At 42.9% G+C, this 27,628-nt stretch overlaps 2 protein-coding genes across 4 annotated transcripts in view; both read right to left on the bottom strand.

The window, feature by feature from the left end:
- Positions 1-3,807, bottom strand: part of CENPI (centromere protein I) — an 80,888-nt gene extending 77,081 nt beyond the window's left edge. The window contains exons 1-3 of one of the 3 annotated variants that reach the window (XM_025431719.3): positions 3,665-3,807; positions 1,744-1,979; positions 180-317 (exon numbers count right to left, since the gene is read on the bottom strand). In XM_025431719.3, coding sequence (XP_025287504.1) covers positions 180-317; positions 1,744-1,966 — 361 coding nt within the window. In that variant the 5' untranslated portion in view covers positions 1,967-1,979; positions 3,665-3,807. The other 2 variants (XM_025431720.2, XM_035712061.2) reach the window with 2 other exon arrangements.
- A 1,383-nt stretch (positions 3,808-5,190) lies between these two features.
- TMEM35A (transmembrane protein 35A) lies at positions 5,191-25,111 on the bottom strand. Its single transcript, XM_025431721.3, has 2 exons — positions 24,823-25,111; positions 5,191-7,051 (listed from the first exon to the last, which is right to left on the bottom strand). Exons 1-2 carry the CDS (start codon positions 24,940-24,942, stop codon positions 6,653-6,655), a joined length of 519 nt encoding a protein of 172 aa, XP_025287506.1. The 5' UTR covers positions 24,943-25,111; the 3' UTR covers positions 5,191-6,652.
- Between the last annotated feature and the right edge of the window lie 2,517 nt (positions 25,112-27,628).

Here is a 27,628-nt window from a genome sequence, read left to right as displayed (position 1 = left end):
TTTGGTCCATAAGGGTCGCTTGAACACAAGAAAGGCTCATTTTATAATCTTACCAGATTGATTTATGAAAAGACTAGTACAAATAAAGAACTGCAACTGATTCCAATAAATAATCTATTTCAAAGTCTGGAAGGCAAAACTAATAGCAAACTGATAACAAATGTATGCCCTTGACATACCAAATTTGCCACTGAGTGCCACATTTAATAGAATGTCAATTCCTTCTGGAGCTAACCCATTCTTCAAAGCCACATTTTCCACAGTTTTCAAGTGTTCTTCCAAGATTTTATCTTTATTCTGTGAAGTTTTAACAGGTCCTGGAAAAAGGAATAAAAATAAATAGTGGGACCTTCAAAATTCTTTCAGTCCTCAACCCCAACAGTTACAACTTGGGATACTTCAAAGAAATTGCTTTTTTTTCTTTAAGTAGGCTCCACACCCACCTCAGAGCCCAACAATGGGCTTGAACTCAAAACCCTGAGATCAAGACCTAAGCTGAGATGTAGAGAGAGCCGATGCTTAACCAACTGAACCACTCAGGTGCTCCTAAAAGAAACAGCTCTATGGTAAAAATGCCTTCCCCCAAACCCTTCAAAGCCTTTAAAATTGTAGAATATTTAACTGCAATAGAGCAACAGCACCTTCAGTGAGGAAAACTGAATCATGCCTTGGCGTCATCATCTCTGCTCTAAACTAATTAAAAGCACTGAACTGAGACTATAAGCCAATTCAATACTAAGACAGTAGTTCCCAGACTTTGCTGCAAAATGGAATCACCTAGGGAGCCTTTTAAAAATCCTGATGCCAGACTGCATTCCATGCCAATAAATTAGAATATCTAAGAGTAGATGCCAGGCATCAGTGTTTTTTAAAGATTCTCAGATAATCCCAATGTGCAGCATCTTGGAAACCACGCTGCCAAGAATTTGCTTTGTTGTATCCCTAGTACCCGGCATACTGACTGATACTAGGAAGTGCTCAATAAATGCCTATTAAATAAACAAAAGCATGAATGAGCAAAAATATGCTTTCCTTTAAAATCCATAAGAAAAAGTCTAAGATAGGGACGCCTGGGTGACTTAGCAGTTCAGAGCCTGGGTGACTTAGCAGTTGAGAGTTTGCCTTTGGCTCAGGACATGATCTTGGGATCCAGGATCGAGTCCCACATTGGGCTCCCTGCGAGTCGCCTGCTTCCTCTGCCTGTGTCTCTGCCTCTCTCTGTGTGTCTCTCATGAATGAATAAATAAAATCATTAAAATAAAAGAAAAAGGGTGGCTCAGTGGTGGAGCGTCTGCCTTCGGCCCAGGGCGTGATCCTGGAGACCAGGGATGGAGTCCCACGTCGGGCCCCCTGCATGGAGCCTGCTTCTCCCTCGGCCTGTGTCTCTGCCTCTCTCTCTGTGTATCTCTCATGAATAAATAAATAAAATCTTTTTTAAAAATAAATAAATAAAAGAAAAAAATTTCAAAAAAAAAAAAAAAAAAAGGGATCCCTGGGTGGTGCAGCGGTTTAGCGCCTGCCTTTGGCCCAGGGCGCAATCCTGGAGACCCGGGATCGAATTCCACATCGGGCTCCCGGTGCATGGAGCCTGCTTCTCCCTCTGCCTATGTCTCTGTCTCTCTCTCTCTCTGTGTGTGTGACTCTCATAAAAAAAAAAAAAGAAAAGAAAAAATTTTAAAAAAGAAAAAGTTGAGGACATTTTTACAGAAATAGAACTTTCATACGGAAAATTATCTGTCTTACCTTTCTCAAAGTATCTCACTGCTATTTGTAGGGCATCTTCTGCTTGATCATCAGCATGTCCATAATCTTCCACTGGATTGTTTTGTCCACGTTTCAAGCTGTACTTTGAGTCATTCAGGTCCTCTTTTTCTTCCCAGGCCAAGAGATTAGTCGGATAATTACCACTAACTTGTGAAGTCCTTTTTTGCACCTGAGAGTTCTTAACTCTCTTTTGAGGTGACATTATTGCACAAGTTCTATACAGAAACAAGTATCAAGTCACCATTAAATAGGCAAACCATCCCTTTTTACTCCGTAAATACAGGAACCATATCTGCCTTATCTAGTTGGGAATAGCATACAAACAGTATGTACACACACACACACACACACACACACACACACAAAACCCTGACAACAATCCAGGCAACAAAAAGGCTAACTCTAAAAAAAATACTTTAAAAAAGGCTAACTTTCACAGAAGCCTTTGCCATAAAAAGAAAAAGGGAGAAACAACACTCCAGCATAACAAGTTGAACTGGACTTCTTGTGGAAAAAAAAGAGTACAAAGCAACACAGCAAGTTTTCTTAAAGTTTTCATAATCAAGCCCAAAACTAATCCATCTCATACATTCAATCTATCTTTTCCCACTCCTTATTTTTCAGCACCCTCCTTGATTTTGCTTTTAATCTTTTATGCTCTCCACTTTGTGAGTGCTAAGTTAAAACTGCATAGTTCAAAAGTCAAACTGGTGACCAAACTAAGGATTCTCACAATAGAATCATTCTTCATTAGTTAATTCACTAATTCGATAAATAATCATCTATAAGCAGAGCATGGTTCTAGTTACTAGGGATAGAATAACCAGTCAAGGTTTCTTGAAACTCTCATGAAACTTTGGGAGGTAGGGTGGGAAGGAGTGTGAGACAGGGGAGTGATATCATCTGATTTGTTTTAAGATCGTTTTCTTCTTTTTTTTAAGATTTTATTTACTCATGAGAGACACACAGAGATAAAGAGGCAGAGACACAGGCAGAGGGAGAAGCAGACCCCATGCAGGGATCCCGAGTCTCCAAGGCACTCCCCGGGCCGAAGGCGGCGCTAAACCGCTGAGCCACTCAGGCTGCCCCATTAAGACCGGTTTCGCTGCAGGGTAGAGAATAAAAGGTTTGGGCAGCCCGGGTGGCTCAGCGGTTTAGCGCTGCCTTCAGCCCAGGTTGTGATCCTGGAGACCCAGGATTGAGTCCCACCTCGGGCTCCCTGCATGGAGCCTGCTTCTCCCTCTGCGTCTCTCATGAATAAATAAAATCTTTTTAAAAAGAGAGAATAGAGTGTTAGAGGCCAAGGAATGAAAACAGATGAATTAAAAAAAAAGTCTTGCACAAGTCCAGAAGAAATAGGACTGTAGCCTGAACTAGGCCTAGGGTGACGGTGGAAGAGGCAGAAAACGACTGATGCGTTTTGGTGGTAGACTGGGCAAGGCCGTGATAAAAGAACTGGGTGTAGGGAAAAGGAAAGAGAGGAACCCAGAAAGACTTTTTAAGTTGTGGCTTCAAATGGGAAAAACTAAGGAAATGGTTGGAATGAGTTACTCAATCCCATCTCCCTGGAACATACGAGGCCAAAGCAGGAGAGCAATAGGTATATCTAACCCAATGGTTCCGCGTAGTTTCCTGGGGTCCAAAAAAAAAAAAAAAAAAAGGGCGGGAGAGCAGCTTCTAACCCCATCCGGTTGAACCGTCCCATCGCTTCCCAAGAACCCAGACCTTCTCGTTCCGCCCCAGCTGAGAGCGAACTCGGGCACGACGAAGGACCCCCTGGGCAGATTCCTAAGCGGAGGAAAAATTCGACCTCGGCCACATCTTGCAGGAGAGTCCTGCTCAGAAATCAAGAGCCCCCATTTCGCTGAGAGCCCCCATTTCGCGCGGTCTTTAAGAGTACCTCACAGAACACACTCCACCGTCCCAAAGCCTCCGATTCCGGAATCCAAACACCGCCGGGATTCAAATGAATGGGCCCGCCCCGCGCATGCGTTTCTGCAGACACCCAGGTTGCACTAGGCAGAACAGCTCGCCCTGCCGAAACTTGATTGGTTGGGTTACAACTCAACAGCGCGAGGAGGCGCGCGCGCATCGACGCTGACGCAGACCCAATCGCGGAGAACCGCTTGCCCCGCCCGCCTCCCGCAGGGGACCCGCGGCCTGTGGGCCGTTGCTGCTGGAGCTAGCTGATTGGCTGGGGTTCCCACTGCCCTAATTCTGTTTGCATTCGACATTTTGCGAAAAACCGAACTAGTGTCTTGATTCCTGAATTTAACAAGAGCATTTATAGTGATAATTCTGCCCAAACTGACTGCAAGTGTCAGGACTTTGAATCCATAGGAAAATATGAAACTGCAAACTTCGCAATAAGGGCTGATAACCTTGCTGGACGAGAGACTTAGGTTATTGAGTCTATGACTTCTGAAGCTGTCGCTTTTTCCAGGTGAAGCTCTGGGGTGGGAGGAAAGGTTGGCTGGATCTGCCCTCTTTTCCCGAGCGTGAGTATTCATATCTTCCAGAGTTTGCTAGAAAGTTGTGTCCTAAGCTAAATGTGGCACCTTGCACGTAACCCGCCAGGCAACACGTAAAGATTTCTAACTTTAAGGAATCCGTGAGTCTTAAAGAAACTGGCTAAAACAGCAACAAGGGGTTAGTATGAGACCTGAGCCTAGTCCTAGTTTAATCTCTTACTAGACTTGGAATTAAAGTGGAAAGGTAAATTGAATGGCTCTCACTGATTTTTTGAGGCCAAAACATACCCATAAACTGGGCAAAACTCTGGAAGGAAACGGTGCAATCTTAGGGAGAAATGAAGAATCAAAGATTAAGTTGATGTATTTGGGAAACACTACGCCAGAAATTATTATTTACTACATCTTATATGATTTTCAGAGTACTTTGATGAAGTCTTGTTTAAGCGTGCATAAAAACGGAATGTTTGATATTTTATCTGGTAAATAAGCTGCTCTTATCTAGTAAAACTTAAAATTTCTCGAGGTATTTTCCATACTTTTAATAATTTCATAGACTCAAATGTCAATTGGAAGAGATTTTCAGCCTTCAGTCCCCTTCTCTTTTGTAGATGAAACTAGGGATCTGAGTGGTAAAATAACTGTGGCACTGAAACTTGTGCCACTTTGTGGATACACATAGTGAAAGAACACTGGTTCGCCTTTGTTTCATATACCTGCAATTTTCTCTGAAATCACTCTTCCACCTTCCCTTGGCATCACTTAGTGAAGCAGAACTCCTAAAACCTGAAAACTGTATCGATCCTAATTCTATGGCTTTCTGTCTTATGTACTGACATTACTGAAGTGTGGGGGAACTTAAATGAGATTGGAAAGTTGGTAACCTCATTGTATACTGATTATACTGCTCCTCTTTCTTCTCCCTCATCCAGGATCCAAATTAAAAGAGCCTGAATTGCTTCATAGGACCCTTTATTCCCAGATTTTCATTATTTGTCTAGACAATTTCCTCCAAATTTCAAAAATTTTTATTTTGAAAGAATGAGAGAAATAAGACAGAGGTATCAATTAACAAGAACAATGTTACTGAAGAAAATACAATGATTTGTACTCCCCCACACACACAAAGCCCCCACCCCTCTCCCCATCCCTGGTACAATTATATTAAAACCATCAAAGTACATCTAACAAGGAGAAACAGCAGTATGGAATGAATAAAGCAAAGTTTCATACTGCTCAGTCCAACCAACCCATATCAAATGTCCTTCCCCCAAGCTCGACTCCAGCCACCATAATGATAAGGAGGTGTAGAGGAGACAACCACAGGAGTGACTTGGATCTCTGCTTACACTAGCAAAGTTCAGTGAAGATTCAATAGGAGTAATGATTCTGTTTCTCAGGGAAACAAACACTGGATACAGTTCCTCTGTCATGTTTCAGATGATTTAAGAGAACAGCTAGAGTTTGAGATTCACAGACTGCTAACAGGACTAATCCCTGCTCCCTCAACTGCAACAGCGGAGCAGCTGACAAATCCTGGTTAGCTGCTGAGAATAGTAGGAAGTGAGGCAGCTCTTGGCTTAAGAAAATCCAAAAGAAATGTCTGGTAACAAGTCTGCTTCAATTTCAAACTGTGAGCAAAGGAGCTTAGTAGGTTGGGTTGGGGCAAAGGCAAGGTGAAACTTTCAATTGTATCAGTTGAATAATTATATTATGTATTGACTGCATATATTCCTTATTTTGATTAAATTCAATATGGAGTATTTACAATTTCAACAACTGTTACAGCGGAGGCTAATCAGTATAACTCAGTGTCTCAAATTGAAGGAACTTTCTCCTAAGGTGGTAAATTTAAGTTTTCAGCTTGATCTATTGAGGGAATTTCCTTCATCCCACAGGAATACATCACTTGATTTATACCAGAAGTAGGATTCTCTTTACAGGAGGATTATTTTATTCTGCCTTCACTAGAAGCAGTCTATAAAGGGAAGGATACCTGTACAGGATTAGTTCAAGATCAGAGCCTTCTCGCACCTGCATGCGTGCACACACACATACACACACAAACACACTCACAGTAAATACAGTTTCCCACACATAATCTTACAGTCACATGCTTGCTGGAGTCCATCTCACAAATACACTTCAACAGTTAGCCATATACATGTACATGCAGCAAGATGTGAGAGTTGCCCCAGAGTGATTAAAGGTGGTGCACATATGTCTATGTGGGAAGGTCATTTTAGGGTACAGGTGTACACAAGCCAATAGGGCCATTAACTTGCAGATTATATTTTCCCTTTCCCTCAAGATAAATAAATAAATGAAATGAATTGAATTCATGAAAAACACTGACATCTTCCTGGGTGTCATGGAGGCAACTGCCTGGGAGGTCCACTTTTTGCACTTCTGCTTTCCTATGACAACTTCATTTTGCCCTGAGGGACCTTCTCATATAAAGAGGGCTGCTCCTCGGCATTCCCCACTTGCCCTGACAGTGGCAAGGGCTTCTTCTCTGAAGACCGGTCTTCAGGCTTGCGGGCAATCAGCAGGCGACAGGTGAGCAGGATTCCAAATACCAGAGCATGGGCATAGCGTTTGAGAGGATCACCGACTAGCTGATGGAAGAAGAGCACAGCCAACACCAGCAAGAGTAGGAAGAAGTTGGCCACATCTTTGGGCCGGCCAGGCACAAGGGTCATGACAATGCCACAGGCCACCTCAAGAGCACCAATGCTTTTGCGGAGGAGAATGGAATTGATCCCCATTTTCTTCAGCAGAGGGAGGGCTCGGACATAGCTCTTGTAAGCACGTTTCTAGAGTGAAATACCACAAAGAATGTCACATTAACCATGATTTTAACATTACAATGAAGAACACACAAAGTCCTTCCCCGCCATTCCCTTTATATGTCCCCACCAGATCCCTTTTTTTTTTTTTTACTGTGGCCCCTAAATAAAAGCTTTGTAATTAAGATGAGAAAAAAGCAAGCAATCTTCTGAGATCCCTGTGATTTAAAACTTTAGTAACAAACAAAATAAATAAATAAAAACAAAAACAAAATAAAACCCTTAGTAACACGGCAGCCTGGGTGGCTTAGCGGTTTAGCGCTGCCATCGGCCGGGGCCTGATCCTGGAGACTGGAGATTGAGTCTCACGTCGGCTCCCTGCATGGAGCCTGCTTTTCCCTCTGCCTGTGTCTCTGCCTCTCTCTGTGTGTGTTTCTCATGAATAAATAAATAAATAAGATCTTAAAAAAAAAAAAAAAACCTTAGTAACAACGGAGTGTCTGGGTGGCTCGGTTGAGAAGGTTGAGCATCCGACTCTTGATTTTTGGCTCAGGTTGTGATCTCAGGGCCCTGGGTTTGGGCTCTGCACTAAGCATGGAGTCTGCTTGTCCCTCTCCCTCTGCTCCTTCCCCTATTTGTGCTCTCTCTCTCTAAAATAAATAGATAAAATATTTTTAAATGAATAAATAAATCTTAGTAACCAGCACCAAAGAGAATTTGGCTTGATAGCTAAAAATTATTTTCTGATTATAAATCATAAACAACGCTAAAAGCATCTAAAAGAAAATTTACTGGGCCCATAAAATCTGGTATGAATTAGCCACAACCATATTTTCTAGTGCCTGCCTTGTCCAAACCCAGATGCATATGAATACCAACAAAAATGAAACGAGGGCAGCCCTGGTGGCGCAGCGGTTTGGTGCTGCCTGCAGCCTGGGGTGTGATCCTGGAGACCGGGGATCGAGTCCCACATCGGGCTCCCTGCCTGGAGCCTGCTTCTCCCTCTCCCCGTGTCTCTGCCTCTCTCCCTCTGTGTCTATGAATAAATAAATAAAATCTTAAAAAAAATGAAACGAGGCGGGGTGCCTGGGTGGCTCTGCCTCTGCCTTCAGCTCAGGTCATAATTTCAGGGTCCTGGGATAGAGACCCCACATCAGGCTCCCTACTCAGTAGGAAGTCTGCTTCTTCTTCTGCTGCTGCTCCCCCTGCTTGTACACTCTCTCTTACTCTCTCTCTCTCTCTCTCTCTCAAACAATAAATAAAAAGAAATCTTTAAAAAACAAAAGAAAAGACCATGTGATCCTATCTCCTTATCACAGTTGATCAAAGCCAGGGTAAACATGACTTTAGGAGGAAAAAACTGAAACAGGGTAAGGCACAGTATGGTAAAGCCTCACTAATTTTTAAAATATTTTATTTATTTATTCCTGAGAGAAAGAGAGAGTCAGAGACACAGGCAGAGGGAGAAGCAGGCTCCACGCAGGGAGCCCAACGAGGGACTCGATCCCGGGTCTCCAGGATCAGGCCTTGGGCCAAAGGCAGCACTAAACCGCTGAGCCACCAGGGATGCCCAAGCCTCACTAATTTGGACTTCCCTAATCTGGAATCTGTGATGATTCAGAAAAAAGCTGAGCAGAAGTTTACATTTGTGGAATCTGCAAAAATTCAAAAATGAGTGCTAAATAAATAGAAAAACAAAGATGTGTACAAACATTAGCCCCTTATATATCTTTAAAATATAGTAAGATAAAAATCATTCTTATGGTCAGTGAGATAAATCCCCAGGCCTTTACAAGACACTACTCTGATTAGCCTGGTGTAAGTTCATTAATTTTAATTTAACAAATATATATTGAACACCTACTATGGATTATGTGATGGAGATAAAAAGGTAAGTAAGACAGGGTCAAGAAGCTTTTGGTCTAGTGGGGGAAACAGATACATAAAACACCATTATAAAGCAACATGGTTAGTGACACATAATAGAAGTCTGTACGAGATCTAATTATAGCCCAAAGGGACACATCATAGAACAGAGGAGGAAATCACTGGATATATCACAAAGTAATAAGATTATATTGACCTTAGAGTAATAGATAATCATATTTTTCACTGTATTCAGATTGACCTGAGCCTCATTTTGTAGTAAATCGATGGGATTTTATCAAGTGTCTTATTAGTTTGGCCCACTGCTTTGTTTTCAGTAAGTATCCATTAATTCGTTCGATATTTATTAAGTTCTTCCTGGTGCTAGGCACTGTACTAGGTACTTTAGATACAGATACCAATCATTCAAAGGCCTTGCCTCCCTGAAGCTTGAGTTTATATGAAGAAAAGTTATGGATGCTGTATAAAATTATGTGGAGGCACACCAGAGTGATCAAGTCTCCGTAGATGGAAACTGAGAAAAGCTAGAGTGGAATATTAAAGGAAGAGCAGGTGTTTGCAAGATAACTAAGGGAAGGGCACTGCAAAAGAAACCAGATGAGCAAAGGCCCTGAAGCACAAAAAAGACTTGTGTGTTTCAAACACTGCCCCAGTTCAGCATAAGTTGGGAGAAGGAGGGGTGAGAGTGAGACATGAGACAGGGGAGGTAGATATGAATCATGGATCATGAGAATTATATATGTCCTTTTATATATGTCTATATATGTGTCACCATGAGATCATGGAGAACTATATATGTTGCATTGTGGAGGTGGATTTTTATCCTATAAGCCAGGGGGAGCAACAAAATTTGCTTTTGAGGAAGGTCCCTCTGAAAATAGTGTGGAGGATGGATTGGGAGAGGTATGCCTAGAAGTAAGGAGACCAAGCAAGAGACCTACAGTAATGACGTAGGAATAGAGGAAAGGGGACAGAGTCAAGAATACTTTTAATGCAAAAGCAACAGAATTTAGTGTTATATTGAAGGTGGACCCTGAGGGAAAGGGATTACATCAAGAAAGATTCTCTGGTCTCTGGCTTGGGTACCTGGGTAGAAGAGTGCTAGCATTCTCCAAGTTTGGGCATGCATCTGGAAGAAGAGGTTGGAGTTGGAACAAGAGGTATGAAGAAATAAGGGACTCAGTTTGGGTTTTTTTAGTTGAATTATCTCTAAGACATCTAAGTGGAGATGTCCAGTAGGCAGCTCAGTAAGAGAGGTCTGGAGTAAAGATACAGGATGGATAGTCATCAGGATCCCAGGTAGAATGTATACAGTGGGATAAATTGTGTGACAGACATTTAAGAAATGGAAAGAGGAAGATAGTCCACAACATAGGCAGAAGAAAGTGTGGTCAGAAAAGTAGGGAGAGGGGGGAGGAGCAAGATGGCGGAGGAGTAGGGTCTCCAAATCACCTGTCTCCACCAAACTACCTAGAAAACCTTCAAATTATCCTGAAAATCTATGAATTCGGCCTGAGATTCAAAGAGAGACCAGCTGGAATGCTACAGTGAGAAGAGTTCGCGCATCTATCAAGGTAGGAAGACGGGGAAAAAGAAATAAAGGAACAAAGGCCTCCAAGGGGGAGGGGCCCCGCGAGGAGCCGGGCTGAGGCCGGGGCGAGTGTCCCCAGGACAGGAGAGCCCCGTCCCGGAGGAGCAGGAGCTGCACCGACCTTCCCGGGCGGAAAGGGGCTCGCGGGGAGTTGGAGCAGGACCCAGGAGGGCGGGGATGCCCTCGGGCTCCCTGGGACAGTAACAGCAACTGCGCGCCCAGGAGAGTGCGCCGAGCTCCCTAAGGGCTGCAGCGCGCACGGCGGGACCCGGCGGGACCGGAGCAGCTGAAGGGGCTCGGGCAGCGGCTCCGCGGAGGGGGCTGCGCGGCCCCGGGAGCAGCTCGGGGGGCTCGGGCAGAGGAAGAGGCTCCGTGCGGTGGGGGCTGCGCGGTTCCAGGAGCAGCTCGGAGGGGCTCGGGCGGCAGCTCCGCGGAGGGGGTTGCGCGGCCCGGGAGCGCGAATCCACCAGCGCAGGCTCCGGAGCACAGGGCGCCGGGACACAGCCCAGGATCCCGCCTCCCCCGGGACAGGCAGAGGCCGGGAGGGCCCAGGACAGCAAGGACGCTCCTGCCCCAGCTGAGCAGATCAGCGGCCCCGCCCCGGAGCCTCCAGGCCCTGCAGACGGAGTTCCTGCCGGAGCTGAATCCAGGTTTCCAGAGCTGCCCCGCCACTGGGGCTGTTCCTCCTGCGGCCTCACGGGGTAAACAACCCCCACTGAGCCCTGCACCAGGCAGGGGCACAGCAGCTCCCCCAACTGCTAACACCTGAAAATCAGCACAACAGGCCCCTCCCCCAGAACACCAGCTAGACGGACAACTTCCAGGAGAAGCCAAGGGACTTAAAGAACACAGAATCAGAAGATACTCCCCGGTGGTTCTTTTTTTGTTTGTTTGTTTTTGTTTTTGTTTTTGTTTTTGTTTTTGTTTTGTTTTGCTTTTTGATTTGTTTCCTTCCCCCACCCCCTTTTTTTCTCCTTTCTTTTTCTTTCTCTTTTTCTTCTTTTTTTTTTTTTTTTTTTTTTCGTTTTTTTTTTCTTTTTCTTCCCTTTTTTTTTTCTCTTTCTCTTTTCTTTCCTTCTTTCTCTCCTCTCTTTTTCTCTTTTTCCCAATACAACTTGCTTTTGGCCACTCTGCACTGAGCAAAATGACTAGAAGGAAAACCTCACCTCAAAAGAAAGAATCAGAAACAGTCCTCTCTCCCACAGAGTTACAAAATCTGGATTACAATTCAATGTCAGAAAGCCAATTCAGAAGCACTATTATACAGCTACTGGTGGCTCTAGAAAAAAGTATAAAGGACTCAAGAGACTTCATGACTGCAGAATTTAGAGCTAATCAGGCAGAAATTAAAAACCAATTGAATGAGATGCAATCCAAACTAGAAGTCCTAACGACGAGGGTTAACGAGGTGGAAGAACGAGTGAGTGACCTAGAAGACAAGTTGACAGCAAAGAGGGAAACTGAGGAAAAAAGAGACAAACAATTAAAAGACCATGAAGATAGATTAAGGGAAATAAACGACAGCCTGAGGAAGAAAAACCTACGTTTAATTGGGGTTCCCGAGGGCGCCGAAAGGGACAGAGGGCCAGAATATGTATTTGAACAAATTCTAGCTGAAAACTTTCCTAATCTGGGAAGGGAAACAGGCATTCAGATCCAGGAAATAGAGAGATCCCCCCCTAAAATCAATAAAAACCGTTCAACACCTCGACATTTAATTGTGAAGCTTGCAAATTCCAAAGATAAGGAGAAGATCCTTAAAGCAGCAAGAGACAAGAAATCCCTGACTTTTATGGGGAGGAGTATTAGGGTAACAGCAGACCTCTCCACAGAGACCTGGCAGGCCAGAAAGGGCTGGCAGGATATATTCAGGGTCCTAAATGAAAAGAACATGCAACCAAGAATACTTTATCCAGCAAGGCTCTCATTCAAAATGGAAGGAGAGATAAAGAGCTTCCAAGACAGGCAGCAACTAAAAGAATATGTGACCTCCAAACCAGCTCTGCAAGAAATTTTAAGGGGGCCTCTTAAAATTCCCCTTTAAGAAGAAGTTCAGTGGAACAGTCCACAAAACAAAGACTGAATAGATATCATGATGACACTAAACTCATATCTCTCAATAGTAACTCTGAATGTGAACGGGCTTAATGACCCCATCAAAAGGCGCAGGGTTTCAGACTGGATAAAAAAGCAGGACCCATCTATTTGCTGTCTACAAGAGACTCATTTTAGACAGAAGGACACCTACAGCCTGAAAATAAAAGGTTGGAGAACCATTTACCATTCGAATGGTCCTCAAAAGAAAGCAGGGGTAGCCATCCTTATATCAGATAAACTAAAATTTACCCCAAAGACTGTAGTGAGAGATGAAGAGGGACACTATATCATACTTAAAGGATCTATTCAACAAGAGGACTTAACAATCCTCAATATATATGCTCCGAATGTGGGAGCTGCCAAATATATAAATCAATTATTAACCAAAGTGAAGAAATACTTAGATAATAATACACTTATACTTGGTGACTTCAATCTAGCTCTTTCTATACTTGATAGGTCTTCTAAGCAAAACATCTCCAAAGAAACGAGAGCTTTAAATGATACACTGGACCAGATGGATTTCACAGATATCTACAGAACTTTACATCCAAACTCAACTGAATACACATTCTTCTCAAGCGCACATGGAACTTTCTCCAGAATAGACCACATATTGGGTCACAAATCGGGTCTGAACCGATACCAAAAGATTGGGATTGTCCCCTGCATATTCTCGGACCATAATGCCTTGAAATTAGAACTAAATCACAACAAGAAGTTTGGAAGGACCTCAAACACATGGAGGTTAAGGACCATCCTGCTAAAAGATAAAAGGGTCAACCAGGAAATTAAGGAAGAATTAAAAAGATTCATGGAAACTAATGAGAATGAAGATACAACCGTTCAAAATCTTTGGGATGCAGCAAAAGCAGTCCTAAGGGGGAAATACATCGCAATACAAGCATCCATTCAAAAACTGGAAAGAACTCAAATACAAAAGCTAACCTTACACATAAAGGAGCTAGAGAAAAAACAGCAAATAGATCCTACACCCAAGAGAAGAAGGGAGCTAATAAAGATTCGAGCAGAACTCAACGAAATCGAGACCAGAAGAACTGTGGAACAGATCAACAGAACCAGGAGTTGGTTCTTTGAAAGAATTAATAAGATAGATAAACCATTAGCCAGCCTTATTAAAAAGAAGAGAGAGAAGACTCAAATTAATAAAATCATGAATGAGAAAGGAGAGATCACTACCAACACCAAGGAAATACAAACGATTTTAAAAACATATTATGAACAGCTATACGCCAATAAATTAGGCAATCTAGAAGAAATGGACGCATTCCTGGAAAGCCACAAACTACCAAAACTGGAACAGGAAGAAATAGAAAACCTGAACAGGCCAATAACCAGGGAGGAAATTGAAGCAGTCATCAAAAACCTCCCAAGACACAAGAGTCCAGGGCCAGATGGCTTCCCAGGAGAATTTTATCAAACGTTTAAAGAAGAAATCATACCTATTCTCCTAAAGCTGTTTGGAAAGATAGAAAGAGATGGAGTACTTCCAAATTCGTTCTATGAAGCCAGCATCACCTTAATTCCAAAGCCAGACAAAGACCCCGCCAAAAAGGAGAATTACAGACCAATATCCCTGATGAACATGGATGCAAAAATTCTCAACAAGATACTGGCCAATAGGATCCAACAGTACATTAAGAAAATTATTCACCATGACCAAGTAGGATTTATCCCTGGGACACAAGGCTGGTTCAACACCCGTAAAACAATCAATGTGATTCATCATATCAGCAAGAGAAAAACCAAGAACCATATGATCCTCTCATTGGATGCAGAGAAAGCATTTGACAAAATACAGCATCCATTCCTGATCAAAACTCTTCAGAGTGTAGGGATAGAGGGAACATTCCTCGACATCTTAAAAGCCATCTATGAAAAGCCCACAGCAAATATCATTCTCAATGGGGAAACACTGGGAGCCTTTCCCCTAAGATCAGGAACAAGACAGGGATGTCCACTCTCACCACTGCTATTCAACATAGTACTGGAAGTCCTAGCCTCAGCAATCAGACAACAAAAAGACATTAAAGGCATTCAAATTGGCAAAGAAGAAGTCAAACTCTCCCTCTTCGCCGATGACATGATACTCTACATAGAAAACCCAAAAGTCTCCACCCCAAGATTGCTAGAACTCATACAGCAATTCGGTAGCGTGGCAGGATACAAAATCAATGCCCAGAAGTCAGTGGCATTTCTATACACTAACAATGAGACTGAAGAAAGAGAAATTAAGGAGTCAATCCCATTTACAATTGCACCCAAAAGCATAAGATACCTAGGAATAAACCTCACCAAAGATGTAAAGGATCTATACCCTCAAAACTATAGAACACTTCTGAAAGAAATTGAGGAAGACACAAAGAGATGGAAAAATATTCCATGCTCATGGATTGGCAGAATTAATATTGTGAAAATGTCAATGTTACCCAGGGCAATATACACGTTTAATGCAATCCCTATCAAAATACCATGGACTTTCTTCAGAGAGTTAGAACAAATTATTTTAAGATTTGTGTGGAATCAGAAAAGACCCCGAATAGCCAGGGGAATTTTAAAAAAGAAAACCATATCTGGGGGCATCACAATGCCAGATTTCAGGTTGTACTACAAAGCTGTGGTCATCAAGACAGTGTGGTACTGGCACAAAAACAGACGCATAGATCAGTGGAACAGAATAGAGAATCCAGAAGTGGACCCTGAACTTTATGGGCAACTAATATTCGATAAAGGAGGAAAGACTATCCATTGGAAGAAAGACAGTCTCTTCAATAAATGGTGCTGGGAAAATTGGACATCCACATGCAGAAGAATGAAACTAGACCACTCTCTTTCACCATACACAAAGATAAACTCAAAATGGATGAAAGATCTAAATGTGAGACAAGATTCCATCAAAATCCTAGAGAAGAACACAGGCAACACCCTTTTTGAACTCGGCCATAGTAACTTCTTGCAAGATACATCCACGAAGGCAAAAGAAACAAAAGCAAAAATGAACTATTGGGACTTCATCAAGATAAGAAGCTTTTGCACAGCAAAGGATACAGTCAACAAAACTCAAAGACAACCTACAGAATGGGAGAAGATATTTGCAAATGACATATCAGATAAAGGGCTAGTTTCCAAGATCTATAAAGAACTTTTTAAACTCAACACCAAAGAAACAAACAATCCAATCATGAAATGGGCAAAAGACATGAACAGAAATCTCACAGAAGAAGACATAGACATGGCCAACATGCACATGAGAAAATGCTCTGCATCACTTGCCATCAGGGAAATACAAATCAAAACCACAATGAGATACCACCTCACACCAGTGAGAATGGGAAAAATTAACAAGGCAGGAAACCACAAATGTTGGAGAGGATGTGGAGAAAAGGGAACCCTCCTACACTGTTGGTGGGAATGTGAACTGGTGCAGCCACTGTGGAAAACTGTGTGGAGGTTCCTCAAACAGTTAAAAATATACCTGCCCTACGACCCAGCAATTGCACTGTTGGGGATTTACCCCAAAGATACAAATGCAATGAAACGCTGGGACACCTGCACCCCGATGTTTCTAGCAGCAATGGCCACGATAGCCAAACTGTGGAAGGAGCCTCGGTGTCCAACGAAAGATGAATGGATAAAGAAGATGTGGTTTATGTATACAATGGAATATTACTCAGCTATTAGAAATGACAAATACCCACCATTTGCTTCAACGTGGATGGAACTGGAGGGTATTATGCTGAGTGAAGTAAGTCAGTCAGAAAAGGACAAACATTATATGTTCTCATTCATTTGGGGAATATAAATAATAGTGAAAGGGAAAATAAGGGAAGGGAGAAGAAATGTGTGGGAAATATCAGAAAGGGAGACAGAACATAAAGACTGCTAACTCTGGGAAACGAACTAGGGGTGGTAGAAGGGGAGGAGGGCGGGGGGTGGGAGTGAATGGGTGACGGGCACTGGGTGTTATTCTGTATGTTAGTAAATTGAACACCAATAAAAAAAAAAAAAAAAAAAAAAAGAAAAGTAGGGAGAGGGACTCCTGGGTGGTTCAGTGGTTGAGCATCTGCCTTCGGCTCAGAGCGTGATCCCGCCTGCAGTCCCGGAATCGAGTTCCACATTGGGTTCCCCACGGGGAGCCTGCTTCTCCCTTTGCCTGTCCCTGCCTCTCTCTATATATCTCTCATGAATGAATAAATGAAATCTTTTAAAAAAAGAAAAAGAAAAGTAGGGGGAAAAGCAAAAGAGACAAGGTCATGGGGGCCAAGGTTTTCAAGAAGAGACTAGTCAAAAGTTCCAGATGCTGGGACACCTGGATGGCTCAGTGGTTGAGCATTTATCTGCCTTTGGATCAAGGAGTGACCTGGGGTCCTGGGATCAAGTCCCATGTCAGGCTTCCCACAGGGACCCTGCTTCTCCCTCTGCCTATGTCTCTGCCTCTCTCTGTGTGTCTCTCGTGAATAAATAATTTCTTAAAAACAAAAAGTTCCAGATGCAAGGCAAATATAAGAATCAGGCAGAAAGCCAACTTGACCTCTCAGAAACATCTGGCACTTAGAATAGTGTTCACACACTCTAGGTTTGGAACAAATGTTAAGTCATTTCTCTCACTTCTGGATAAGTGAATGCACCTTATTTCATGGATTAATTATCATGAGTGGCACAAGATAATCCTCTATGAGGAGTGTTAAAAGACCAATGGTTTAGTGGAAAAAAAAAAACCAACCATGGTTTTTGATTCAAAAAGACTTGGCTTTAAATCCCATCTTTGTCACCTTCTAGTTGAGTGTCCATAGGCTAATTATTTGACCTTTCTGAGCCTCATTTTCCTGAGCAGGGTTAAGACTAAAGTGAAATGAGCAAGGCTATTTGCCTTGAATGCAAAATTTAAGAGGGCACCAAAACACTTCTTGATTAAGGTAAATAACATCAATAATGAGCAAAATATCAAAGCTTTAAATAAAGGCAGGATCCAGCTCTGTGCTTATACAACCCTGCCTCATTTATCTCTTCCCAATCCTGGCCCTGCCAGATCCTGTCTTTAAAATTTCACCTCAACTTAGTCACTATCCTGTTCCTGAGCATGTAAAGAAATAGTGTTTGTCATTCTTCCTCCCTCTTCCCATTTTAGGTTAAATGAGGGACTTTCAGAGAAATTAGGAGAGAGGTTGACCAGTAAAACCCTGGCAGAGTAAAACTCTGGGCTGAACTGAGCCAGACCTAAATGGAGCAGAGCAGAAATGAGGGTTGGGGCACCTGGTGACAGGGAGAAGCGTGCCCATTTCCTCTCACTAGTAAACTAGATGCCACCTGCCCACTCTCTCCCCCTCTGCACTCTAGTGACAGTAGCAGGGCAACATTAGGGAAATCTAGACACAAGAGGCTTCCTTAACACTTTTAAGTGAGGACCATGTCTAATTAACAACACAAAGCTTCCCAAGAGGCAGTTCCTAAATTCTAAATGTAAGCTTCTGACATGATGAATGCAGGACGCAAGAGTTTCTTAGTTCAGAGCCATTTCCAGATGCTGGCTGAGTGGCTTCTGGAAACACTCCTTTTTTTGGCTAAGGCTAACCACCCCATCATTCAAGAATAGATTATTAAACTATACTATAGTAGAATCTGTAGCCGGGGCCAAATTCTAGGTGTTTAAATCAAGTTCCTATGTCTCCAGTGATCTTTTTTTCTCTACATTTGGTGTAACTCCATATTACTTTTTCAGTTGTTTAACTTCTTAAACTACAGCTGTGGCTCCTTTATGCAGCTGTTGCCTCTTTTTTACCTTCTTTTCTCCAGAGGAAACTGCACATCAATAAGCCATTTCATCAAATTTTTAGTTCAAAGCTGAGTAGATACAGATACCATCTATTCTCCAGGACTCCAAACAGGGAATGTTTAATTTCTTAGAAATGGGGGGTCTAAACTTGTTTGGATGGAGTCTTGACACTATAGGAAGCCCTTTATTCTTTCTCCTGTGGAGCAAGATGGAGACATCAAAAGAATGCTAGTATTGCCAACTCCATCGATGTTTGGTCTGGTCCACCTCAGTTCTCACAATAGAAGGGTCACATGTCTTGAATCTATAGTAACTAGATCTCTAAAGACTTTAATTGTTCTGATAATAAGAATAAAGAGAGTTGACTGAGCCACTCTCCCAAAAGGCTCTCACAATTCACTTTGTTAGGTCTCTTTCCTTACCAGTGCAATGACCCAGACCCTGTAACCATAGTTTCCTTATAGGGCAAGGAAGCAAGGAAGAGAAGTGTTTAGTCAAATGTTTCAAATCTCTTTAATCAAAAGCAATCATCCAACAATATCCTTGGCCTGGGATTCTTAACATAAGCTAAATTTCAATTTTAGCTTTGCCCCTAACGTTGCTTAGAGAAAATTACTAAATATTCTATTATCTGGATTTTCCCTTTTGTAAATTAAATGAGTATTTTGGACATAGAGTAAAAAAAATCATAGCTTCATGGCATCAAACAAGGGCCACACACACAAACACGCACACATTTCATTATTAACGAACCATACAATGAGAAGTGCATATGTTTGCAAGCCATGGTGATTATTTTGATGATAATAGTGCTGAATCAAACACGATATGAGAAGATAGGATTCTGACATGAGTCCAAAGCATATGGAGCCTTTCTTTAGTCACACCTTTTTTCTTCTTGTCATTTACTCTTCACAACACCCCAGGGTTCATGATCTTATATTAATGACATTAAATTTGAACAGCTCAAAATGGTCTAATTATATTCACCTTCAATTGCAATTAATAACTGATCCAAGTCAGCTAACAGGACAAAATAGGAACAGAGGCCAAGTGGTTTGGTCCATTTCTGTACACTTATGCATGCCAGTTAGGTAAAAGAAAAAAAATGGCTTATCTAACTGTTGAATTCCATTTATAGAAAGTTCAAAAACAAGTAAACTAACTTATATTGTTAGAAGTCAGGAAAATAATTACCCTTGGGGAGGTAGTAATTGGAAGGGGTCATGGAGGGGTTTCTAGGGAGCTGGTAATGTTCTGTTTCTTGAACATTATACAGGAGTATTCTGAAAATTCCTTGAGCTGTAAGATGCACATTTCAGAATGTGTTACACTTCAATAAAATTTACAGAGGAAAAAAAACAATGAAAGCCAGAGAGGACACTGACAAAAATATATTTTGGTTAAAAATCTCAGCCTCGTTGCTATCTTATACCATAAAGGCTACATACATAACAGCTGCAAAATTTACTGACTCAAGTATGATTTTCCTGCATCTTTGTAAGGGAAAAAGCCATATGTGAATTATAGATTATTTCTTAAATGCAACAAATGCAATAAAAAGCCATCACGTGTTTAATTGCCAAATATCATTCAAATGTGAATGATAAATTCATTTAAGCAATTCTACTTTCCACTGTCATATAGTACCTACCTAAAGAGGAAGCTGGCAAACCTTGTCCTAGTAACCAAAGTGGATTCTTCCCAGATTGCATTTTAGGGCAGAAGAGTCTGACTTCACCCGTGAGTCAAAGGTAGCTCTGAAACAAGCATAGTTCTTGGCCATTGAGAGCCTACACATTCTCTGGCATCAGCTCCAACGTGGTTTAGCTTGGGATGGTTAGCTGTATGAACTAAGCAAAGTCACTTCACATTTCAGGGTCAGTTTCCTCTCTGAGGGAATAAATGTACTATACCACCTCAGAGAGCAGTCTAAGCATCAGTGAATTATTATCTTCTTACCTAGCTGGAAAGCAATTAATGGCAGTGATTGGAAGTATAAAAGATTACCTAAGGACATTAAATAAACTGCCCAAACATATCTGGAGTGTTTCCCCAGGGTTATACAAACAGGAGGGCATTTAACTATAGGTAAGCAAATCAACCAAATCAACAAACCTTCCCTATGAGGGGATGCAAAGAAGCAGAGACTTGCCCTGTTTTCCTTAGGGCGTAAATCCCTTGGCTTCACTGTGACAGGATTTTGGTGTTTTCTCACCATTCTACGTGTGGCCCCTTTTGATTACAGAATGGAACCACTGCTACAAAGAGCTGAATACCAAATTTAGAGCAAGTCAACCATTTGTTTGTTCCCCATCGTTGCACAGGAAACTGCTCAGCAGCATTTGTAAGTGCTGTCTCCCAATTTCAAGTGAATTAATGAAGGCATTTAGTCAAGGGAGTGATCAGTCATGTTGAATTCATGTGGGCTTTAGAGTACTCTATAATGACACTTGCTAAATCTGGAGGAGGTATGGGGCAACACACACCAAATGGACAATTCAGAGAGACATCTGGAAGTTCTGCATGGAATCCATTGTGCATTAACCAGCAGCAAGTGTAGAGTTTTCAATATAAACTAATTGCATAGGGATCCCTGGGTGGTGCAGCGGTTTAGCGCCTGCCTTTGGCCCAGGGTGCGATCCTGGAGACCCGGGATCGAATCCCACGTCAGGTTCCTGGTGCATGGAGCCTGCTTCTGTCTCTGCCTCTCTCTCTCGCTGTGTGTGTGTGTGTGTGTGACTATCATAAATAAATAAAAAAATTTTTTAAAAAAGTAAATAAACTAATTGCATAAAAGTCTGTTCACCAGGGCACATGAAAATAGCATCTTGCTCTTCTAAATACCTGATTTCAATCCCTTAAACTGACCATTCAAAGTAGTCAGGAAGCTACTGCATAATGTAGAATCAATTATCATCATCACTTCACCCAGAGCATTTCTTGAACACTTACTATATGTAAACACTGTGCTAGAAGCTTCCATATATAATCTCAATTAATATTTACAACAGCCTTCTTAAGGAAGTATTATCCATATTTTCTAGATGAGGAAACTGAGGCACTAAGAATGTTAAGATTCAAGCACAAACCTATATGACCGAAAGCCTGTGTTGTTTCCATTAACCTTTCCTGGCTTCTGCAGTATACAGGAAAGAAGTTAATACTCATTCGTCTGTTTGGTTTTTAGCAATGATTCTTCAGGGAGAGGACAATATGTAAGAATAATGCTAATGGTTTTAGAAGGAGAAAAAAAGAGTGGCAGAAAAGAAACAAACCAAAAATTTAAATTTGAAATTGGTTTCAAAGTAAAAGCAAGGATTGGTAGCAGTTGAACTGTTACAGAAAAAGAAGCAAGAACATGCCAGGTATTTTCAAGATTCAGTTGCAAGGGATGCCTGGGTGGCTCCGTGGTTGATCGTCTGTCTGCCTTTGGCTCAGGGAGTGATCCCTGGGATCCAGGATCGAGTCCCACCTTGGGCTTCTTGCATGGAGCCTGCTTCTCCCTCTGCCTAGGCTTCTGCCTCTCTCTCTCTCTCTTTCTCTCTCTCTCTTTCTTTCTGTGTCTCTCATGAATAAATAAATAAAACCTTTTTTAAAAAAAAAAAAAAAGAATCAGTTGCAAGTTCTGACATCCAAAAAGGCAGTTGTAATCATTAATGACTCCTCTACTGAGAATATTGAGTCGCGAACTTGGTTTCTAACCTCTGTTCCCACAACAGCTTACCCTATGATATTGAATTAGTTTAATACATTAGAAAATAAGAATAAGTAATAAAAGGAATTTACCCCACTGATATGTTTTAAAGAACAAATAATCTTTAAATAACAACACTTTGAGATCTTATAAGAAAAGCCACTGCAGGCAATGCATGACTGTCAATGCAGAGGAATCACTCCTAAATCAAAAACAGAAAATCCCAGACAATCATCCTAGCTGATGTAGAGTTGGGATCCTAAGGGGCCATACCCGCTTTCTAGGAGCAAGAAATGACTCCTGAACTATATAATCAAGATCCAACCAGAGAATTCTGAAGGGTGGTGACCAGCCAAGACAATGCTCCAATGACTCATTCATTCACTCATCCATTCAACAAATATAAATTGAGCACCCTCTTTGTACTAGAACTGAATTTTTCCCATTTCTTATGGACTCAAGAATAAAGCTTGGCCGGCCCAGGACTGGTGCAGTGGGCCCTGTGCTAGACAGCCATCCCCAGCCTGGGGCCCAATATTCAATGCAGAAGGGGACCCTGGAAAAGTCAATCTGAAAATCCTCCTCAAGTCTATCTCCCAGTGAGATGTAGTTCTTCCTTTCTTTCCAGATGCTCCTGAACACATAAGCCCAGAATTGTGCATATACACACACACTCACACACACAGGCACAATGGTTCTATATGCTGTATTAGCTTATACCTATTTAAGTATGTTCGTTTGTATGATATGAAATCTTGAAATTGGTTTCTTCTGTCTTTCAGTAGACTGCAATATAAAGCTCCACTCCTTAGGAAGAAACCTGCTGTAAACCCATTTGTGGCTGGTCCTCCTCGTGAGCTCCTGCCGAGCTGATAGAAAGCTTCCCGGTGACTCCATTTTAGTTGGATTGCCTGCAGAACCTTATAGTGTACTTAGGGTGCAGCTTGGGAGGCCTCTAAAACAGCTGAGGAGGGCCTGGGGGACAGGGAATATACTGAAGAAGGATACTATGTCCTAAGGAAAGGGAAAGCTCAAAAATACCTAAGGTGTATACACAAACATATTAATACATGGATATATGTAAAGTAAAGCAAGAGCATACTCATTTACTTGTAATCTAACACCAAACTACTACCACCAAGACAGAAATAGAGTGGCATTTCACCTCCACCCTGTCCCTCTGCCTTTGGTGGCTTCTGCTACCCCACCTCCCCCTTCCCCTCCCCAGGGCAGGCTGCCTTGGATACTCATTTTGACCTGATTTCAATTCCATCTGGTCAAACATGCTGGGAGGAGGGGAAGGAGGAAGGAGAAATACATTAGTATCTGCCACTGGGGCCAGGCTTAGGCCCTTGAGTCCCAGGCACCCTCCCAGCACCCCAGGGTAATCCCATGGTGAGGGAGACATGGAAAGCACCAGCCCAAAGCCTGAGACAGAAGCCAGCACTGCCTGCAAATATTTTCTGAGCATCTACAATTTGCTGGGCTCCATCTATTTGCAGCTCACGTTGAGGGGCCCTGGAATGCTCAGCAGTGGGGTCCAGGAGAGCTATTTATTTCTGTCAAGGTGGGGGGCTGGTCCTCCTTGCTTCAGCCCTAAGGGGGAAACCCTCTGGCCTCTTTTCTCTCTCCCTCCCTGTTTTTCCCCTAAGCTCCTTTCTTTCTTGACCTTGAGAGACCAGTAAGGGGTTTCCTTCCATTACTGGCAGTCAGGCAAAGGCAGTGAGAAGCAGGTTCTCTTCAGCTGGGGCGGGGAAATGAAGAGGCAAAGTGACGAGGGAGAGACCCGAGACCGAAAGTGCTGGAAACATCCCCTGCCATCTCCTCACACTCCACAGCGTAGGAACAAGTCTTCACACCCAACTGGGGAGAGCAGCCCAGCCCCCAGGTTGCAGAGGAAATGTTTTGGCCAGTCACCTTCGATGATTCCAACTCTGCAAAGGGGAAAACCTGCAGAGGACCTGCCCTCCCTCCCCTGCCCCCAGCATCCACAGGAAGCTAGGTGAGGATTATAGACTATTTTGCCGGAGAGAAGAGGCAGACTTTACAAATTTTGCAGATTAGCCCACAAACAAAACAAAACAAAACAGCCAAGTCTCCCTTGAGAGAAGGGGTAAGAAGCAGGAGCTCGGTGACCTTTATTTGGGCCAATACTGCTTTGTCTCAAGGATACAGACACACACGCCCAGGCAGCTAGGGGATTAGCTCTCCGCCAGGGATGAGGAATACCTTTTCCCGCCCCTAAAAAAAATTGCTTGTTTTAGTAGCCCATTCTCCTCCAGCTCTTTCCCTCCTTCCCTTTTGTTCCTCCCTAAGATAAACAAACTCTCCAGCTTGCTAAACTCTTAGCTCCAAGGGAAGGAATCGGACTTGCAGACTGATTGCCCGTACTTCGGGTGTGCTAGAAGGAGGGAAGGATTCATGCCAATGACAGGTGTTACGCAGGTCTCAGCCTTTTGGTTTACTTGGAGATGGGGGTGTACTCGCTGGGCAACCCCTCCCCCAACTGGCATCCAGAGGTTCAAAAACAGTTGCTCCCAGCATAGCCCACAGATGAAATCGCTCTTGTCCAGCTGCTCTTTCAGAGCTGGAAAGTTGTTGGGGAAAAGGTATGGTCCGGGGTGGGGGTAGGGGTTAAGGGGACGAGACCAGGGACTCGGAAGGAAAGGAGCGGAAAGGTACTCGCAATCCCTTGGGGGGTGCGTCCCTCGTCACCCGTTCGCTTCACTTACCATCTCAGTGTAGGCATCTTTGCTGAGCCTGGGGGTCAACTTGATAGTTCCCATGAAAACAAAGAAGAGTCCCAGGGCCACTGAGAGGGCCACGACGGTTACGGTTCTGGGGGATGCCATGGGGTCACCAAGGCAGGTCCCAACTAATCCTTCCGCTTTGCGCACCCTGTCTAAAGCGCAGCAGTTTGCACAGAGAGAGCTAGAGGGACGCTGCGGAGGCTGCAGGCAGCTAGAATGACAAAGGGAGAGGAGGGAGCTGGAGAGAAAAATTGAGAGATCGAGATTCAACCTCTCTCACTACAACAATCTCTGGGTCCTAATGCCCTACGCTTACTCCTCACTGGCCGAAAGCACAGCCTGGAAGTTAAAAGAGGACCTAAACCGAGGTGGAAACTCCACGTCTTAAAATGGGGGGAAAGTAGATTATGCTTGCGTTGGGCCCCTGGGCTGCCTCTAGAATGAGGAATCTGGGAAGACCTCCTTTCCAACCACCTTCCCGCCAGGCTCACTTTTCATCTCTATGGTCCTCTATAGTTATTCACTCCCTCTTTACCACCTCCCTCCTTCCCTCCCCTTTTCCTTTCCCTCAGTCAAAAAATTAGTCCTCAGTTTGCTTGTTTCTGCAGTGGGTAAGGCTCAAGGCTAAAACTCCCAAGTTGTCAGGCTCCATTGCTACTGAAGGAAGCTTTATCTTTCTCTTCCTGGAAAACCTTTAAAGGCTCCCATTGACCAGTGGTTAACTCCAGAGTTTTAAATCTGGCATTCGAGGCCTTCCACATTTTGACCTCTGCTTCTCTTTGGAGGTTTATCTTCCAAGAGCTCCCAAGCCACCCATCCTCTCCTATCTGCTCATGGACCCATTCAACCGGAGTTTTCCCACCTCTCCTACATTCCCTTCCCCTACTCCATCACTCTTCCTTAACATTTAACATTTTCTTCAATATCACCTCCTCCACAAAGCCTTTCCTGATCCAGTCCCAGCTGGATATGGTTTCTCTCTCCTCTTATATCCTGTAATAATAACCAGTATCTGTTTACTAAGTGCTAGACATCACCCATTACTTGCATTAATTCATTCAATCTTTACAGCAACTCTGTGAGCTAGGTATAAGCTCCCATATTACGGATAGATCATTGAGACACAGAGAAATTAGGTGACTTGCTCAGGAGTATATGCTAGTAGTAGAGAGACAGAATTCAAACTTAGGCAGTCTTAACCTGGGTTAAGAGCCTGGTTCTTAACCATTGTTCTATTGCCTCTCCTTACTTGATGTTTGCATCCTAAGTATGGCCTGATCTGATTGTGCTTTGCACTGTAATTACACACACACACACACACACACACACACACACCCCTTTTTGATGAGGCATTGTTCATTAAGAAAGATAATAGTCTTGGGACGCCTAGGTGGCTCAGCGGTTAAGTGTCTGCCTTCGATAAAATAAAATCTTTTTTTTTTTTTAAAAAAAGAAAGAAAGGTAACAGTCTGAAGTCAGGGACTGTGCCTGGGTGGCTCAGTGGTTGAGCTTCTGCCTTTGGCTCAGGCTGTGATCCTGGGTCCAGGGATCGAGTCATGCGTCAGGCTCCCTACAAAGAGCCTGCTTCTCCCTCTAGCTGTCTCTGCCTCTCTCTGTGTGTGTCTCTCATGAATTAATAAATAAAATCTTTTAAAAAATAAAAATTAAAAAATTAAAAAAATAGTCTGGAGTCAGGTCCAGAAGGTCCAAGGTTTATTTATTTTTTTAAAGATTTTTATTTATTCATGAGAGACACAGAAAGAGAGGCAGAGACATAGGCAGAGAGAGAAGCAGGCTCCATGCAGGGAGCCCGATGTGGGACTCAATCCTGGGGCTCCATGATCACACCCTGGCCTAATGCAGGCGCTCAACTGCTAAGCCACCCAGGCATCCCTAGGTCCAAGGTTTATTTTATTTTTATTTTTATATTTTTTAAAGATTTTATTTATTTATTCATGAGAGGCAGAGACACAAGCAGAGGGAGAAACAGGCTCCATGCAGGAAGCCTGATGTGGGACTGGACTCCTGGTCTCTAGGATCACACTATGGACTGAAGGCAGTGCCAAACCGCTGAGCCACTCGGGCTGCCCTAGGTCCAAGGTTTAAATGCCAGCTCTGCCACTCTGTGAACTTGTCACTTAACTTCTCTGAGCCTCCATTTCCACATTTATAAAACATCTATGAAAATTCTGCCTCAGGAGCGCCTGGGTGGTTCAGTGGTCGAGCATCTGCCCTTGGCTCAGGTCGTAGTTCCAGGGTCCTGGGATTGAGTCCTGCATCAAGCTCCCTGCAAGGAGCCTGCTTCTTCCTCTACCTATGTCTCTGCCTTTCTCTGTGTGTCTCTCATGAATAAATGAATAAATTTAAAAAAAAAGAAAATTCTGCCTCAACGGTTTGTTGTAAGAATTTGATATAAGTAAATTGTATAGCACAGTGTGAAAACTATAATGATGGAGTTCCCTTTTTGCTTCTTTTGCCTTCCTAATCTATTCCACAGTTGGTTTAGATTATAAGCATTTCAAGGGTAGGAACAACTTCTACATATTGCCCATGGTACCTAGAACAATGCCTTTTGTGCAGCAGATCCTAATAAATTTTCCTTGCAAAGAAAACTGATGAATTTATTTTTTAAAATATTTTGCTTATTTATTTATTTACTTATTTGGGGGAAAAAGAGAGAGAGAGAGCATGGTGGGGGAGGGCAGAGGGACAAGCAGACTCCCTGTTAAGCAGGGAGCCCGATGATGTGGGGCTCAATTTCAGAACCCTGAGACTATGACCTGAGTCA

The sequence above is a fragment of the Canis lupus genome, chromosome X (genome assembly GCF_003254725.2).
Source record: "Canis lupus dingo isolate Sandy chromosome X, ASM325472v2, whole genome shotgun sequence".
NCBI classification, from domain to species: Eukaryota; Metazoa; Chordata; class Mammalia; order Carnivora; family Canidae; genus Canis; species Canis lupus.
The sequence above is the reverse complement of the archived record's forward strand: the minus strand, read 5'-3'. Positions and strand labels throughout refer to the sequence as shown.

Excerpts from the sequence above, each read along its gene's own strand:
- TMEM35A (XM_025431721.3), bottom strand. The coding sequence starts at position 24,942 with ATGGCATCCCCCAGAACCGTAACCGTCGTGGCCCTCTCAGTGGCCCTG. Across the intron at positions 7,052-24,822 it reads AAGATGCCTACACTGAGATG|AAACGTGCTTACAAGAGCTA; the intron begins GTAAGTGAAGCG and ends ATTTCACTCTAG.